General features: G+C 38.6%; 1 protein-coding gene across 10 annotated transcripts in view; it reads left to right on the top strand.

Moving 5' to 3' along the window:
• The first annotated feature begins 2,117 nt into the window (after nt 1–2,117).
• The window catches only part of Slc16a4 (solute carrier family 16 member 4), a 32,563-nt gene continuing 18,296 nt past the window's right edge, over nt 2,118–16,384 (top strand). Inside the window, exons 1-7 of one of the 10 annotated variants that reach the window (XM_078026976.1) lie at nt 2,118–2,322; nt 3,319–3,438; nt 8,230–8,362; nt 10,236–10,379; nt 10,564–10,725; nt 12,995–13,495; nt 15,805–16,016. In XM_078026976.1, the coding sequence (XP_077883102.1) occupies nt 3,352–3,438; nt 8,230–8,362; nt 10,236–10,379; nt 10,564–10,725; nt 12,995–13,495; nt 15,805–16,016 (1,239 nt within the window). In that variant the 5' untranslated portion in view covers nt 2,118–2,322; nt 3,319–3,351. Of the gene's footprint in view, nt 2,323–3,312; nt 3,439–4,379; nt 4,622–8,229; nt 8,363–10,235; nt 10,380–10,563; nt 10,726–12,994; nt 13,496–15,804; nt 16,017–16,384 lie in introns of those variants that run through there. The other 9 variants (XM_005338119.5, XM_078026975.1, XM_078026974.1 and 6 more) reach the window with 9 other exon arrangements.

The raw sequence follows: 16,384 nt of genomic DNA, 5'->3' as shown, positions 1-16,384 counted from the left end.
AGCAACTGTCCAGCATAAAACATGTTGTTTGCATATTAGGCACAGTGCACCTTTTAGGGAATAGTGGGAACTCTACTGAATCTAAGTTCCCAGATGCCAGGCAGAGGCCAACTTTTGAAGACCTTTCACTTTTTAAGACCTGAATCTCAGGCCAACTATGTTAACTCTTTTCTGCATAAGGAATGAATGAGGACATGTAAAGTTTCAGTTAAAAAAATTAAAATCTCTTAATTCTAGGCTGTAGCACTGTATTAAACACTTAAGTCCCTAAGGGTTAAAAATTATTCATGGGTTATATTTGACAAAGGAATCAGGGTAATAGTGGTAACTTAAGAAAACATGCTGTATTCTTGCTGAATAGCTTTAGGGCCAAGACTAGGTTTGAGGCTGAGGGAATTATTTGTTTATGTAAAACACCCTACATGCTTTAAGTGGATTGGGGATTGGATACAGATGCCAAAATGTTAACTAATATCCCAAAGTTGGATTTATTTATTATTATTATTATTATTATTATTATTATTATTATTATTAGGATTTAACCCAGGGGTGCTTTACCACTAAGCTTCATTCCTAGTTTTTTTTTTTTTCCTCTTCAATTTTTTATTTTCAGATAGGCTCTCATTAAATTGCTCAGGGCCTCAATAAGCTGCCAAAGCTGGCTTTGAACTTGAGAGTTTCCTGCTCCAGCCTTCCAAATTGCTGGGATTATAGGCATGTACCACCACACCCAGCATAGTTTAAGAATGCTTACCAACAGCAGCTCCATCAATAAGCAATAGATGGTTAACATAGTCACTTTATATATATACTGTTAATCCTTACAACAACCTTGAAAAATAGTATTTCCCACAAATGGACTCAGTAAAGGTAACTTTTCTAGAGCTTTAATGCTTAAAAAAATGGCAAAGCTGACATTCTACCAAGTTTGCAATTCCCATTACACCTAAAAGCTTCCTTAGGTTTGGAAGGGCTTATCTCTGGGACTTTGCTACTTTCTTAGACTCCCTGTTTGCCACATTTCAAATCTGTCCCCAGCCTCGGGAATCAGACCTCTCTATCAATATAAAGCATAGTTTGATCTCATCTTGTGATTAGAATCAGAGAGCCTTGCTTTAAAAAAGCAACAAGTGTGCCACCAAAAAAAAACAAATACAGTCCTACAGATGTTTACTAAAAATGTTTTCTGGAGTGTGTGATTAACAAAGAGCTCTCTGAAAAGCATTCTCCCCTTTCCTTTGGGTTTTGCCTTTTGCTGAATGTTTATTTGATCCCTACCACCAGCACCACATAATTGCATAATCTTTCCATGGTTACACTTATAGAGCATTTTCCCAAACAACTAAACTTTTTCATTAAAAAATATTATAGTATGGCTTTAAAAGGGTGAGAAACCCCTTGCTTTTTAAAAGGGAACATGCAGAATTTCTGGATACAACAAGAAAAACACTTTGGCCTAAAATACACCCTGGTTTAAAATCTGGAATATTGGTGTAGGGAGATGAAAGGCAATTTCCCATTGGCCTTTTTTTTTTTTTTTTTTTGTAGGGTACAGTAGAAGGAAATAGGAATAGAAAGTTGAACTGTCCCAGTAGTTTTCTAGGAGAAATAGCCTTAATCCAAAATTCAATAAGAAAAAAGCTTCACTGATATTACTGTAAATATACTCCTTTTATGGGAGGTATTTGAAGTTAAGATATGTAAGTATAAAAAGAAAAGATTAAAATTAGACCTGAAACTCCAAATTTGTAACCAGAACACAAAGGATCACACAGTCTGAATTTACTTAAGACTGCCTTCCCCACCCCACCCCTAGTGCTGGGGAGTGAGCCAAGGCCTTATACATACTAAGCACTCACTCCAACCCCCATGATTGTTATTTGTGGTCCAGAAAATGTATCTCCCACCTCTATGAGCAAGTCTAGATTATCTCCCTCAGGAACCTTTGGAATGTGCATTAGAATCCTAAAGCCCCATCCCCCAGCCTTGAGCACAGTCACAAAAAGGATTTTGCCCTTAGTTTACTTGACAATTACTTTTGATCCCACAGTGAAAAAGTCTACCTTCTGAGCAAGGGGTGGGTGAAGGGCGGGCCTGAGATGCTCTCAAGTTACAGCCTTTCCTCCTCCCCTCAGGAAGTAAAGTCCACTGGCAGGAAAGCCTCAACTGGCTCTGCCCTACAATGCTCACTTGTTTTCACAGTGCAGCGGAATGAAATGGCTTAGAAAAAAAGAGTAACTTTCTACCAAATAAGTCTGATTTATTTTTCCTCCTAAATTGCCTTGTCTGCACGGGATTCCTTTGGAGAGCACAACATCAAAGGTAAGGTGGAAATGGGATTGTATGCTGGGTTGATTTTCTACAAGGAATGAAATGACCAGCATCTCTTCCTGTCCAGCTTGCTCACTGGACAGCCATTCCGCACACTGCTGATTCTCCTTTCTCCAGAAAGAAACCGCCTGCTTTCAAACTCAGCGAGGAAATAACAAGTGATGCACTCCTTCCTCAGAACATTTAGATTTTCTTTTCATTCTATACACATTTTATTGAACTCTTCCTGAGGAGGTAGAGAATACCTCATTCCTCAATGCTTTAGCATTTCTCTCCTAAGAACAAAAATAGTCCCAGTAGGACCATAAGACCATCATCATTCCCAAAAGATCCATCTCAGGGCTGGGGATGTGGCTCAAAGGGGCTGGGGATGTGGCTCAAGCAGTAGCGCGCTGGCCTGGCACGCGTGCAGCCCAGGTTCAATCCTCAGCACCACATACAAACAAAGATGTTGTGTCCACCAAATACTAAAAAATAAATATTAAATTCTCTCTCTCCCTCTCTCACTCTTTCTTTAAAAAAAAAAAAAAGATCTATCTCAATGCAGCACCCTCTACTACACAAGTCATGTTTCAGTTTCCCCAACTGCCCTTTTCAACTTTTTTTTTTCTGATGCAGGATCCATTAAAAGAACAGGTATTGCACTTGTTGTCATGTCTATTCAGTTTCTTAAAATAGCAACAATTTAGCAAGTGCTTTATAAAGGTATTTCCTACCCTCATCCTGCCACCAGGCCCCTTATTTCTGTAGAGTCAATAGTTTGCTAGAGGACCAGGAGGATGATGCACAGCTTCTAGAATTAGCTTGCAGCCCAAGGAAGAATCTTGTGCACAATTGGAGAGGCCACTCAACAATCAGGGAGGTCAGGCTTTATAGTTAACTAAATCCTTAGTCATGTCAGACATATGTAAACAGTGAGTTTACTGTTTACCACAGAGTTTAAAGGGTTAGATCAGTTTCTTATCAACTGTCTTGGATCTGTCACAGAGATCTTCCTGCACTTAAAACAGAGGAAACATCATGCTGAAGAGGGAGGGGAAAACCCCATATTATACTAAAACCTTGGATGGAGGATGGGGATGGATGATTGTGTTTCATTTTTTCCTGGTAAGTATCTGCTTTCCTTTTCAACTGCCTAGAATTTGGTGGAGAAAGCCTCAGAGTGGCCTAACAAGATCACTTAGAAAATCCTTAGTATCTGAGTAAGCAGCAGGCCAGGAACTGTTCATACTGCCAAAGTCAAGAGGCCCATGCTGGGCCAAAGAGAAAGCTGAAATGTTCCCCTTGAGAAAAAGCCAAGGGCTTCTATCTAGTACTCTATTCTTCTTACCATTGCTTAAACCTAGCAAATGCTCCTGTCATGATCAGCAAGCTCTACCTTGGCTACATGGTAATTAGGATTTGGGGACAATGATACTTTTAATCATCATAGATGTAGCACTAGGCAGTGTTTAAAAAGTGCCTGGCTCAGCCCAGCATGAACATATATAACCCTTTCACTGATAGGGATGGGTACATTTCCTCAGTTCAGCCTGTTGCTTACTTTCCAATCTCCCACTCCCAATAACCATAACTTTAACTAGAATTAGACCCAGTGCATACTTGATTTGTCTGGAAAGGAAGGACATTGATTCCAAAAAGGGAGATTATTTTTCTCCTGCAGCCATAAGTAACTAGACTAGGCATTCCATTTTATTATAAGTTAACTTTATTCCCTCTTTCTTCCTCTCAGGGTTGCTAAATGATAGTGGTGATGTATGCCATCCATGTATCTATTCTAGAAAGTTGGTAAATCCTATCATACCTGTGCCCTAAACAACCCTGCACAGCAGCACCAGCTCCACATTTTTTTTTGGGGGGGGGTACTGGGGGCTGAACCCAGGGGTCCTTTACTACTGGGCTATATCCCAAAGCCCCCCCCTTTTACTGTGGGACTGAGGATTGAACCCAGGGCCTTGTGCATGGGAGGCAAGCACTCTACCAATTGAGCTATATCCCCAGCACTGCACTCCTTCAAAAGACTTTTGAATTTTTTTTTTTTTTTTGAGACAGGGTCTAAGTTGCTGAAGCTGGACTTAGATTTGTGATCCTTCTGCCTCATCCTCCCAAGTCACAGAGATTATGGTCATGTGCCATGATACCTGGCTTCCACAAATTATTATGTGTCCAAGGTCTGCTCTATTAACTTTGGAGATGCATTCACACACGTCCTCTATCTCCTAAAGCAGCCCCTAGCCATGGGAGCACAGGTCTTGATGACAACCTGATATCCACAATGTGGACAACTAAGGTATCTATGAATATCAGAGATGGAAAACATCATGCCCTCTCCCTAGTGACAGAGCCGGAAGAACAGAGATACCTGGCAAGATTTATGTAATATGAAATTCATAACAAATATAGAACTATCTAATAAATATTAGCTTCATTACCAAAGAATATGGAATGTTTCTTACTAATACGGAAACTAAGGATGCCCTACGTCTAAGAGTCCTTTCTGGCGAGGCCACTTCCTAAATCATATTCAGCAGTGTTATGTGTACATTGTTAGCAAGGGTCACTAGTTGTTCCACCTTTCTCCCCAGGAACCACCCTTTCATTTTTATCCTCTATGGCTAGGAAATTACTTGATCTTACTTGCTGGTAAGAAAAGCTGGCTAATAACCAGATTAATAAACAATGCCTTGTTTTGGGAGTGATGCACAAAATATATCAAGATGTTAACAACGAGAGGGTAAGTGCTCACAGTGGTAATGTGGATCCTTAAAGGACTATGCTTATAGTTCTGTATGTATCACAAGAATATTTCTCTATAACAAGTTAACTCCTGAAAACTAAGTGAAAAATAACTGAATATGCTTAAGGAAGCTCTCTACTTAAAACAGGGGCAGGGAATGCTAATTTACTATTTATAACTACTTGTATTATGTGTATAACTATTTTCTATATTCAGTCTATCTCACTAGACTGAACGTTCCATGAAGGCAGGGACCATGCCTACATTGCTCACAAGTGTACACTATTGTACATCTAGCTCTACATCTTCCTGGGACATACAGTAGGTACTCACTAAATACCTGCTAGTGAATGGATAAACTGATAATATAGTTATGAATAACCAAATGAGTGCAGATGAAATCAGAGATGGGTAGGGTCTTGAAAGATATGCTAAAATGTTATTTCTTATCTTGAGGTTATGAGGTGCTAATGAGGAAAGTTAAGTAGGGGATGATGGAATCAGGTTTGCATTTCAGAAATATAGTTCTGGTTGCTGGGTAGATAATGCCTAGAATCAAGATCGATTGGGGGAAAACAATAAGGTGCTGAATAAAGGCAGTAAATATGGATCTAAGCAAATCAAGGAGACCTTCAGACTTAACAGTTATTAGATGTTGGGGAGGAATCAAGGAGTCCTGGGTTGCTTGCCTAAGTAGATGATGAATGCAATTTACTGAGTTAGAGGACACAGGAAGAGATGGGTATAATGTGAAGATAGCTTGGATGATTTAATATTGGACACTTGAGTCTGAGAGACTTATAACCAAGAAAGTGTTTGGCATGTGTGTACACAAGATTTGCACAATCTGTGTCTACAGCATACATGGTACTTTTAATTTGAGGGTAAAAGATGGGTAAAAGTATCAGGGAGAGGAGGGACTAGGACAAAATCTTTGGAAAACCTGATGTAGAGATTGAATCTGATAGCCCACTGAGCAAATAGAGAAGCACTAATCCAGAAATTTTCAGAGAAAATGATATGCAGAAGCAGCTAAAAGGAAAAATATGATCGAAATGACAATTATATGAATTAGTTTAGTAGTAAAGAAGTCTCTGGTAACCTTGATAACAGCCATTAGGGTAGAGTGATGGGACTGCTTAGGACTTCAGCTTCAGTGGAGAGGTAGCATGAGAAGAAGTGGACACTCCCAATACTCTTGTTTAAAAGCTTGTAAAGGCCAGGATAAATTAGGATGGTATTAGATGGAGACAAAGGGTAGAAAGAAGTGCTTTGTTGTTAAATAAAAATAACTCTGACAAAACCTGGTGCTGATTCCAGAATGGGTTACTGAGGCTAACTCAACTCCTCTCAAAGCCAATTAGAACGATCTGGTGAGGGAGGTCTTGCTGGGAGGGTTGGGGAAGACCTGTAGGTGTTCCTATTGGGTTCAACCCAATTACCATCTCTTAAAAACAAGCCAGGAATGGTGGGGAACTCTTGTAATCCCAGCAATTTAGGAGGCTGAGTCAGGAGTTCAAAGCCAGCCTCAGCAACTAAGCAAGACTTTATCTCAAAAAATAAAAAGAGCTAGGGATGTGACTGAGTGATTAAACGTATCTGGGTTCAATCCCGTCCAAAAAATAAATACAAATTAAAAATATTTTTTAAAATAATAACAAAAAAAGGCAATGAGGGAATATATAATTTCTAGTTTTGGGTGTTTTCTTTTTTTTTTTAAACCAGGCAGGGGTTGAATCCAGGAGTGCTTAACCATGAGCCATACCCCCAGGCCTACCCCCTTTTTAATTAAGTTTGAGAAAGGGTCTAGCTAAGTTGCTGAGACTGGTTTTGAACTTGCAATCCTCCTGCCTCAACCTCCCAACCCTAGAATTATAGTAAGTGCCACCGTGACCAGCAAGGATTTTTGTTTTACTTGGGGGTTAGCCGTTATTTCAATCTCATATGGGCTCTGGTAAAGGAAAACCCACCAACCTTCGTCTAAGGCATGTGATTAAGCTCACAATTCAGATTTATGTAGTCTATCAATTAAGGGAAAACATAGACCTTAGGAAAGGTCTTTAATTTTTTTAGTTGAAATAAAAACAAAGGATGGAGGTATCAAGTTAAGGGAGTGGGACAGATGGATGCAAGAGTTCTGCCCTTGACCTTCTGATACACAATGGAAGACACAAACTAAGTTTTGAGAGATAGATTGTAGCTATTCACAGTTGTTATAACCAGACATCAAGCACAGACTAAAGAGAAAAGGTACTAAACCACAGGCCTGTAGCTAACCAAATTTGAGCAGATAAGAACACAAGTCAGCACCCTGTGGACACCAGAACAGAACCCACATCCACAGAAAAAAGAAAGCTTATTTTGCAGAATGACACCTCACTTGAGTGCTCTTTGCTCATGAGAGAACACAATCTGCTTTAAACTAAGAAACAAGTTGAAACTTGTATTTCCTAGCTTGATTTTCTTCAAAGAAGTATTCTTGGAAGAAAATTATGGTTATAAATGGCCTGAATTGGGGAACAGATTGTCTTCTAGATCTTGTCTCAAAAAGGGCTGGAGATGTGGCTAACTGGTAGGAACACCCCCCTCCCCACCCCAAGTTAAATCTCCATTACCACCCCCCCAAAAATAAATAAGTGTCCCAATCTGGATGATAAAAGTATATGTTCATTCTAATTATATATCATGTGAAGGAGGTACTTAGCTTAGGAGCAGAGTTAAAACAAAGCTAGACTAAGAACTGACAGGAATAATTGCTCTTCAATAGTTACCACAAAGATAACTGGAATAGCTGCCTTTAACAGATGCCAAGAGAATTGGACAGTAAAGCAGTGGTGGTTTTGAAGTCAGTCCATCTGAGTACACATCTCAGCTCCTGTAACCCCACCTTGAGAAATTTTCTCTAAACTTCAACTTTCTGTTCTCTAATACAATATTGACCTATTCCACTACATTGAAGAGGATGAGGTACTTTCATGTAGCATGCTTAACCACTCTAAATATGAATGACTCTCCCCCAAAATACAAGATATGTAATGAGGAACCAATAAGGCAAACCAGCAAATACTAGACAGAGCAACAGAACCTCTAGCAGCTGCAAACTCCCCTCTACTGGCTTGCTCAGTATCTAACTTGGGATTTTTTGGTCTGTTTTGATTTAGGTAAATGTGTTTGTGATGGGGATGACCAAGACTTTTGCAATTTTCTTTGTGGTCTTCCAAGAAGAATTTGAAGGTACTGCTGAGCAAACTGGTTGGATTGGATCCATCATGTCTTCACTTCGTTTTTCTGCAGGTATAGTTATCAATAAGCTTGCTGTCCATGGAAAAGGACCACAAAAAGCAATTCCATGAAGACTCTTCTATTAGTCCTTTAAGACTTACATGTTGCTAACATTCAGGTTCACTTATTAATATATATTAATATGTAATGCTGAGTAAGAGATCGCAATGTTTATCATTCACTTGGTTCCAAGTTGGGAAAATTATACAGAAAAGGTCTCACTGAGTTGCTTAGGGCTTCGCTAAGTTGCTAAGGCTGGCTTTGAACATGTGATCCTCCTGCCTCAGCCTCCCAAGTTTTGGGGATTACAGGCATATATCACCATGCCTATCTTCAATTATTTAATTCTCTGGTTCAATATTTTTTTAGTTGTATATGGACATAATCTCTGTATTTTATTTATATGTAGTGCTAAGGATTGAACCCAGTGCCTCATGCATGCAAGGCAAGCACTCTACCACAGCGATAGCCCCAGCTCTGCTGATTCAATTTTTTATGCCTTATTTTCTTCCAGTGGGGCAAAGCCTTATTATAAGTCCAATGAGCCAGGCTCTCAACCTAAAGTTAGAGCATTAATCATCTAATCACATTCAAAACAAAACACAGAACCATTCTTCCTCCTTTATGATTAGTATTCAAACTTATAGTTAGAAGCCACTTAGAAGTTACTAGGTCTTTAAAGAGTATACATTGGGCTGGGGATGTGGCTCAAGTGGTAGCGCGCTCGCCTGGCATGCGTGCGGCCCAGGTTCAATCCTCAGCACCACATACCAACAAAGATGTTGTGTCCGCCGAGAACTAAAAAATAAATATTAAAAATTCTCTCTCTCTCTCCTTCTCTCTTTAAAAAAAATAAAAATAAAAAAATAAAGAGTATACATTAACATTCCTCATTGTTTCTTTAAGATAAACTCTAAATTCCTATGCACTGAATTCCCAGGTTGAGTGAAATACAAATATTTTAAAGACTTATTTACAAATCACATAGAAAGTAAAAATTCACTTTTTCATCTGCATGATATTTCTTGGAGACTTTGTCAGTAACTGGAAAATATCTTTTCCTTCAGAAATCTTTGTTCACCACAAAGAAATGTACACCTAATATTTTAGACAGATTCCTATAGGTATTAGACAGTATGAATTTTACTGTGTTTATTAGACATTAAGTGACAAAGATTTGTTTATTTCCTTTTTCAGTTTTGAAGAATTTTTATTTACTAATTTCTAATAAATTAATCCATAATAATAATACATTTATTAGACCCTTACCTTATTCTAGATTCTGTATTAAGGAATTTTAATTGGTCCTATGTATTGGGAATATTTTATTTGTGTTTGGTATGTGTCTTTAATCCTTAAACATAAAAATATAAAGTCTTTAAAAATTTTGTGATAAAATAAACCAGTCTTTCATGGTTTCAAAAAAAAAAAAAAAAAAAAAAAACAAAGCAGCCATCTAGTAAAATCTCATGTTGTGGCAGTTTTATAATGCATTTTCAATAAGATTCCCAACAAACCATCTTACTATCCTTTTTTAAAAAACTTTTCAGAGGGGCTGGGGATGTGGCTCAAGCGGTAGTGCGCTCGCCTCGCATGCGTGAGGCCCGGGCCCGGGTTCGATCCTCAGCACCACATACAAACAAAGATGTTGTGTCCGCCAAAAACTAAAAAATATATATATATATATTTAAAAAAAAAAACCTTTTCAGAAAGCAAAGTAGTGTGAACTAGTAATGTTAAAAAACCCAATACAAACTTTTTTTTTTTAAGGATACATAATATTCCAAAGTAGAGTTTTTTCCTTCTTTCATTTAAATCACACATCAGAGAATAAGGGATGCCAAAGGATGTTTACCCAGCATTTGCCTTTCTTTCTTCTCCTAAGGTCCCCTGGCTGCCATAATTTGTGAAATACTTGGAGAGAAAACTACCTCTATTCTGGGGACTTTCCTTATTACTGGTGGCTATCTCATCAGTAGTAGGGCTACAAGCATTCCCTTTCTTTGTGTGACTATGGGACTTCTACCTGGTGAGTAAAGTGTAAACAGAAGACTATAAGAGATGGAACAGGAACCTTCCCTTCTACTACCTTTGGGTCCTGAACTCCTAGTTACATTATGAGATCCAGAATATCTCATTGCACTAAATCACCTATTAAAGTAATTAGTAAAATTACATAAAGTTTAATACCAAATTTCTGGTTTTTCTTTAAGGTTTGGGTTCTGCTTTCTTGTACCAAGTAGCTGCTGTGGTAACTACCAAATACTTCAAAAAACGATTGGCTCTTTCTACAGCTATTGCCCGTTCTGGGATGGGACTGACATTTCTATTGGCACCTTTTACAAAATTCCTGATAGATCTTTATGACTGGACAGGTAAGTCAGTCTAGGTTTCTAAACTATCAGTTCTGCAAGGTTTAATGTTCAGTTCTCTTCATTTGATGACTACAATGATAGATTTCAAGAGCAATTGATTTCAAAAGATATAGTATGTGCAAGGTCCTAGGTTCAATTCCCAGCATTGCAAAAAAACAAAACCTAAACCAGGCATAGTGGTGCACCTGTAATCCCAGCAGCCTGGGAGGCTGAGGCAGGAGTATCAAGAGTTTGAAGCCAGCTTTACCAAATTTAGCAAGGGAAGCAACTCAGTGAGACCCTGTCTCTTTAATAAAATACAAAAAAGGACTGGGGATGTGGCTCAGTGGTTGAGCATCCCTGGGTTCAATCCTTAGTGCCAAAAAAGAAAAGAAAAGCTTGAAACATATTGCCAGAGAGGAAATGAGCATATCTATAGTAAAGATGCTCCTCTTCCTTTGAGAATACTCCACAGAAGAATCTTGAAGCTGGGTGTGGTGGTATATGCCTATAATTTTAGTGACTCAAGGCTCAGCCAAAAGGATTGCGAGTTAGAGGCCAGACTCTGCAACTTGATGAGACCCTTCTCAAGATAAAAAAAATAAAAAGCACTGGGGATGTAGCTCAGTGGTAAAGTGCCTCTGGTTTCAATCATGAGTAATAAGAAAAATAAAATAAAATGAAAGATGAGATCTTGGGCAACCTGCTGATTTTGTCAGTTCACACAAGTATCTCAGAATTCACCAGAGTTCAAACTCTGAGAAGATGGAGGGTACAATGTATAGCATATTTTATTTTTATGTGGTGCTGAGAATCGAACCCTGCAATGGCAGTGACATCCTGGAGAAACAAGGCTTACTCCTTTCCCCACCTCCCTAAAATATTTGCTTTTTATATTTTCCTTTTGAGAAGAAAAAGAAAATCTGGCTGGGCACAGTGGCACACATATGAAATTCCAGCAACTTGGGATGAGTGAGGCAGGAGGATCTAAAGTTCAAGGCCAGCCTGGGCAATTCATGAGAACTTATCTGAAAATAAAAAGGCTGGGGATGTAGCTCAGTGATGAGTATTTCTGGGTTCAAACCCCAGTGCTGGGGGCGCAGGATCCCAGTGGAGGTACAGGAGATGGAGTGGGAGGGGATAAGGAAGAAAAATCTGCATTTAAAAAATCCCTCTTTCACTAGACTACATAGGATGAAACGGAAAAAACATTTTTTTTTGTAAAAAGAATACAATGTTCTTTAATAGTTAGTCAGATTACCTATTTATTTTGTGGAAGTGAAGACTAAAGCCAGGAGCACTCAACCACTGAGCTATATTCTCAGCCTTCATTATTTTTATCTTTTTTAAAAAATAATTTTTAGTTGTAGACAGACACAATGCCTTTATTTTTTATGTGGTGCTGAGGACCGAAACCAGGGCCTCACACATGCTAGGCAACCACTCTGCCACTAAGCCACAACCCCAGCCCCATTATTTTTATCTTGTGGACAAGATCTCAACTTTTCAAACTGGCCTCACACTTGTGATCCTCCTGACTCAGCCTCCCAAGTAGTGGTATTACTGTTGCCTGGCTAATATACGTGTATATTTTATCTACACAGTGGTTCAATTGAATCTTTCCTTTCTAAAGTAAAAAAATTTTTCAGCTGACAAACTCATAAGATGAGAGAGAAGAGCTTAAGGCCTGTTCTCACTCACTAGACACACCATACATGAAGTCACAGCTTTGGTCAGGAAACACTGAAATCAAGTAAGAGCAGTTATCTATTCTCTTTCAAAAAAGTGATTTTTTAGTATTTTAAAATATTTTTTAGTTTTAGGTGGACACAATGTCTTTATTTTTATGTGGTGCTGAGAATCGAACCCAGTGCCTCACACATGCTAGGCAAGCGCGCTACCACTTGAGCCACATCTCGAGCCCTCAAAAAAGTTTTTAAATGTCAAGACAGAAGGCTGTCATCTTTTCTAACGCTGTTTCCAAATGCTTCCTAGCAGTGTACTTTCTGGTTTTCTATGTCCAAAGGACTCCATTGTTACAAAGATACAGCAGTTACATTTAGGAAGCAGAGTATGTTTCCAAAAATTATCTGAACCTATGAACAAAAATTATTGTGAACCGAGAGGTTTTTTTAAAAGAACTTTTTAATATTTATTTTTTACTTCTCGGCGGATACAGCATCTTTGTATGTGGTGCTGAGAACCGAACCTGGGCTGGACGCATGCTACCGCTTGAGCCACATCCCCAGCCCGAGAGGTTGTTTTTAATGTCTCAATTTCTTCTGTTTAGGTGCCCTTATATTATTTGGAGCAATTGCATTGAATTTGGTACCCTCAAGTATGCTCTTAAGACCTATTAATATCAAAAGTGAGAACAATTCTGACATTAAAAATAAAGGTGGCAATTTGTCTTCAAGTGGTCCAGAAGCACAGCGTGGAAGAGAAATAACATGCTTCAAGGAGGAAGAATTTTCCATCAAGCATAGTACTATGCAGAAAGCTGGACAACCTGCTAAAACTACAAATCAAAGTGAAGAGTTCAACCATGGGCCTGACAGGAACCAATTGTTACTAACCACTAATGAAGAAAGTTACAAGAGAAAGGCTATTTCGTGGAATTGCCAACGACTCTTTGATATATCTCTTTTTAGGAATCCTTTCTTCTACATATTTACCTGGTCTTTTCTCCTCAGTCAGTTAGCATATTTTATCCCTACCTTTCACCTGGTAGCCAGAGCCAAAACACTAGGGATTGACATCATGGATGCCTCCTACCTTGTTTCTGTGGCTGGTAAGAAAGCCTACTTAAACTTCCTATCTAGAAGGAAAAATGAACTTGGCTTTAATAAAATTTTATTTAAAAGATCAAGAAAAAGTCCAAGCCAGATAGATATGATGGCGCACACCTGTAATCCCAGTGGCTCAGGAGGGTAAGGCAGGAGGATCATAAGGCAGGAGATCAGGAGTTCAAAGCCAGCCTCAGCAACCACAAGGAGTTAAGCAACTCAGTGAGACCCTGTCTCTAAATAAAATACAAAATAGGGCAGGGGATGTGGCTCAGTGGTTGAGTGCCCCTGAGTTCCATCCCCAACACCCCCCCACCCAAACAAAAAAGGACAAAAGTTGCAGGAAGGCCAAAAAAAAAAGTTTTTTTGAAGCTAACGGGAATTGTCAGGGTTTTTCCCTGCACATATTTATCTCTGTACTTTGTACATTCACTCAGAGCACTAATTACATAGTGGACCCTAACCCAAGTCTTACCTCATTCTTATGTGTCTGACCTAATAGATATCCACTCTATTGGATAAATACCAAATTTTAAAGACCTGGTCTTGCTGGGCATGGTAGAATATACCTGAAATCTCAGCAACTTTGGAGGCTAAGGCAGGTTCAGGACCAGCCTCAGCAACTTAGTGAGACCCTGAGCAACCTAGCAAGACCCTGTCTCATAAATAAAAATAAGGAAGTCTGGGGATGCAGCTCAGTGGTCAAGTACTCTGGTTCAGTCTCTGATACCAAAAATAAAAACATAAAAATTGGTGCTCAGTTGCCACAGCTACTCCAGGAACTAGAGAACCCCAGATATTCATTATAGTGCAGGAGTTGAAAGGATTGATGCTGGAGCTTGACTTCCCAAATCCAGGATTGTACTTATTAGCATTTTTAAACTATTTGACCTTGGACAAGTTACTTGCCTTTTCAGTGCCTCAATTATTTCTTCATCTGTGGTATAGGTATAATGACACCTGCCCTTATAAGGTCATCAGGATTAAAAATGTAATGTATATAGAGGCTAGCATGGTGCCTGGCCCACAGTAAACATTCAATTATGTTAATATTTGTAGATAGGGCTGGGGGTATGGTTCAGTGGTAGAGCACTTGCCTATCATGAGCAAGTCCCTTCATTCAATCCTTAGGACCCCCAGGGGCATAAATTGTAGCCAAGTATTATTTCCCCTTAAAATAATAGTAAGACAGAAAAATATGGAACATAGTCACCAGTGGATTAGCTGACATTAAGGAGGAAATAGTTCTAATTATCTGGAAATTCACAATAATTCAACAGTAACTTTTCTTACTAACTTCTTTGAAAATTTACCAAGATAAAAGATACTCTGCTTCAGTCAAGTAATGTTGTATGCACAAGAGAAAATGCCTGGCTAAAATAATTTTTCTGTAGTACAATGTATGGCAGAATCAAGTTAGATCATATTAACTCTAAATAATGGAACCAAAAGTCATAATATACAATCCCAATATGTACCTTAGAAAATGATGATAACTGATAGCACCCATTTTTAAATTATTTTTAATGAAAGAGTTTATACAAACCATGAAAAGAATTGAAACAACTGGAGTTCATGCTATTTATTCTTAGTGAAAATCTCAGTGTTTACATTATATTAGCTTCTAATAGGATAAAGGGTTTAGAATGCTGTACAATGAAATGGGGTGAAAAAGAATGTGGTTCTTAAATCTTATGATAGCTCCAATGTTCCAAATATAATCTCCCATTTCTAAACTTCTTACATATTTTCAAGTTAAGCATAATAACCTTAGGAGATCCTTACCCCGAAAGTTTCATAATCAATAATAAGAGTCCCAACATCTGTTGTTTTAAACTTAAGGCTTTATTAATTTATTTCCCAATCTTCCACCACTTAGCTTCCTTAGGACACTGACCTAAGAGTCGACTAGTCTTTTAGAAATCTCACTTCCTCATTTCTGAGACTTCTTAGAGGAAGGAACTGCAAAGCCCCCTGAGCCCAGGGTCCTCTGTAACTAGGGATTCCCAGTTGGGTGTTGTTCTTTCTAAATACAATCAGAAACACGACCTGGTAACTTAATGGTTTCCTACTCAACTATGAAAAATACTTTTTGACATTTCTGTATGTGTCTGGAGTGTTTGGAATGTGTGTAAATCATAGATCCTATTGTGGAAGACAAATGAAACCATCCCCTCCACCCCCAACCCCCATATCCCGGAGTAAAGATGGGGGTCATATTATTTAAGGAAAAAAGATGCCTTGTAATTCACATTTTTCAAAGGGGTTAGGAAAATGAAATCAGGATTTCCTAACACTTTCTATGTTGTTCCAGGTATCATTGAGACAGTCAGTCAGCTTATTTCTGGATGGGTTGCCGATCAAAACTGGATCAAGAAGTATAAATACCACAGGTCTTACCTCATCCTCTGTGGCATCACTAACCTGCTTGCTCCTTTAGCCACCACATTTCCACTACTTATGACCTACACCGTCTTCTTTGCCATCTTTGCTGGTGGTTATCTGGCACTGATACTTCCTGTACTGGTAAGTAGACATATCATTAACATTGTTAAACCATTTAGTACAAGTAATAGTAATAATCTCTCCAAAAGAAAATGTATTACAATTAAAAAAAAAAAAGGCTCAAAAACCCTGTAACTAGCTATATCCTGTCTAGTTTTTCCTCTTATCTTGAGGGGAGGGAGGGTGAGAACTAGTTAGTTGGGACAGAAAAGGAATGACAGCAAGAAAGGGCTCAGCAGGATTCCATTTTCCTTATCCATCTCAGGTCAGTTTTGCATTCTTTCCTCTCCTTCAGCTCCAAGAGTCTTTAATTCCTAGGCACAATGTAAGTTCTCAGAGAACTCGTCAAGAAAAAAGGGGATTTTCTGATCAGTGTGGCTTTTCTCTTG

The sequence above is a fragment of the Ictidomys tridecemlineatus genome, chromosome 11 (assembly GCF_052094955.1).
Source record: "Ictidomys tridecemlineatus isolate mIctTri1 chromosome 11, mIctTri1.hap1, whole genome shotgun sequence".
NCBI classification, from domain to species: Eukaryota; Metazoa; Chordata; class Mammalia; order Rodentia; family Sciuridae; genus Ictidomys; species Ictidomys tridecemlineatus.
The sequence above is the reverse complement of the archived record's forward strand: the minus strand, read 5'-3'. Positions and strand labels throughout refer to the sequence as shown.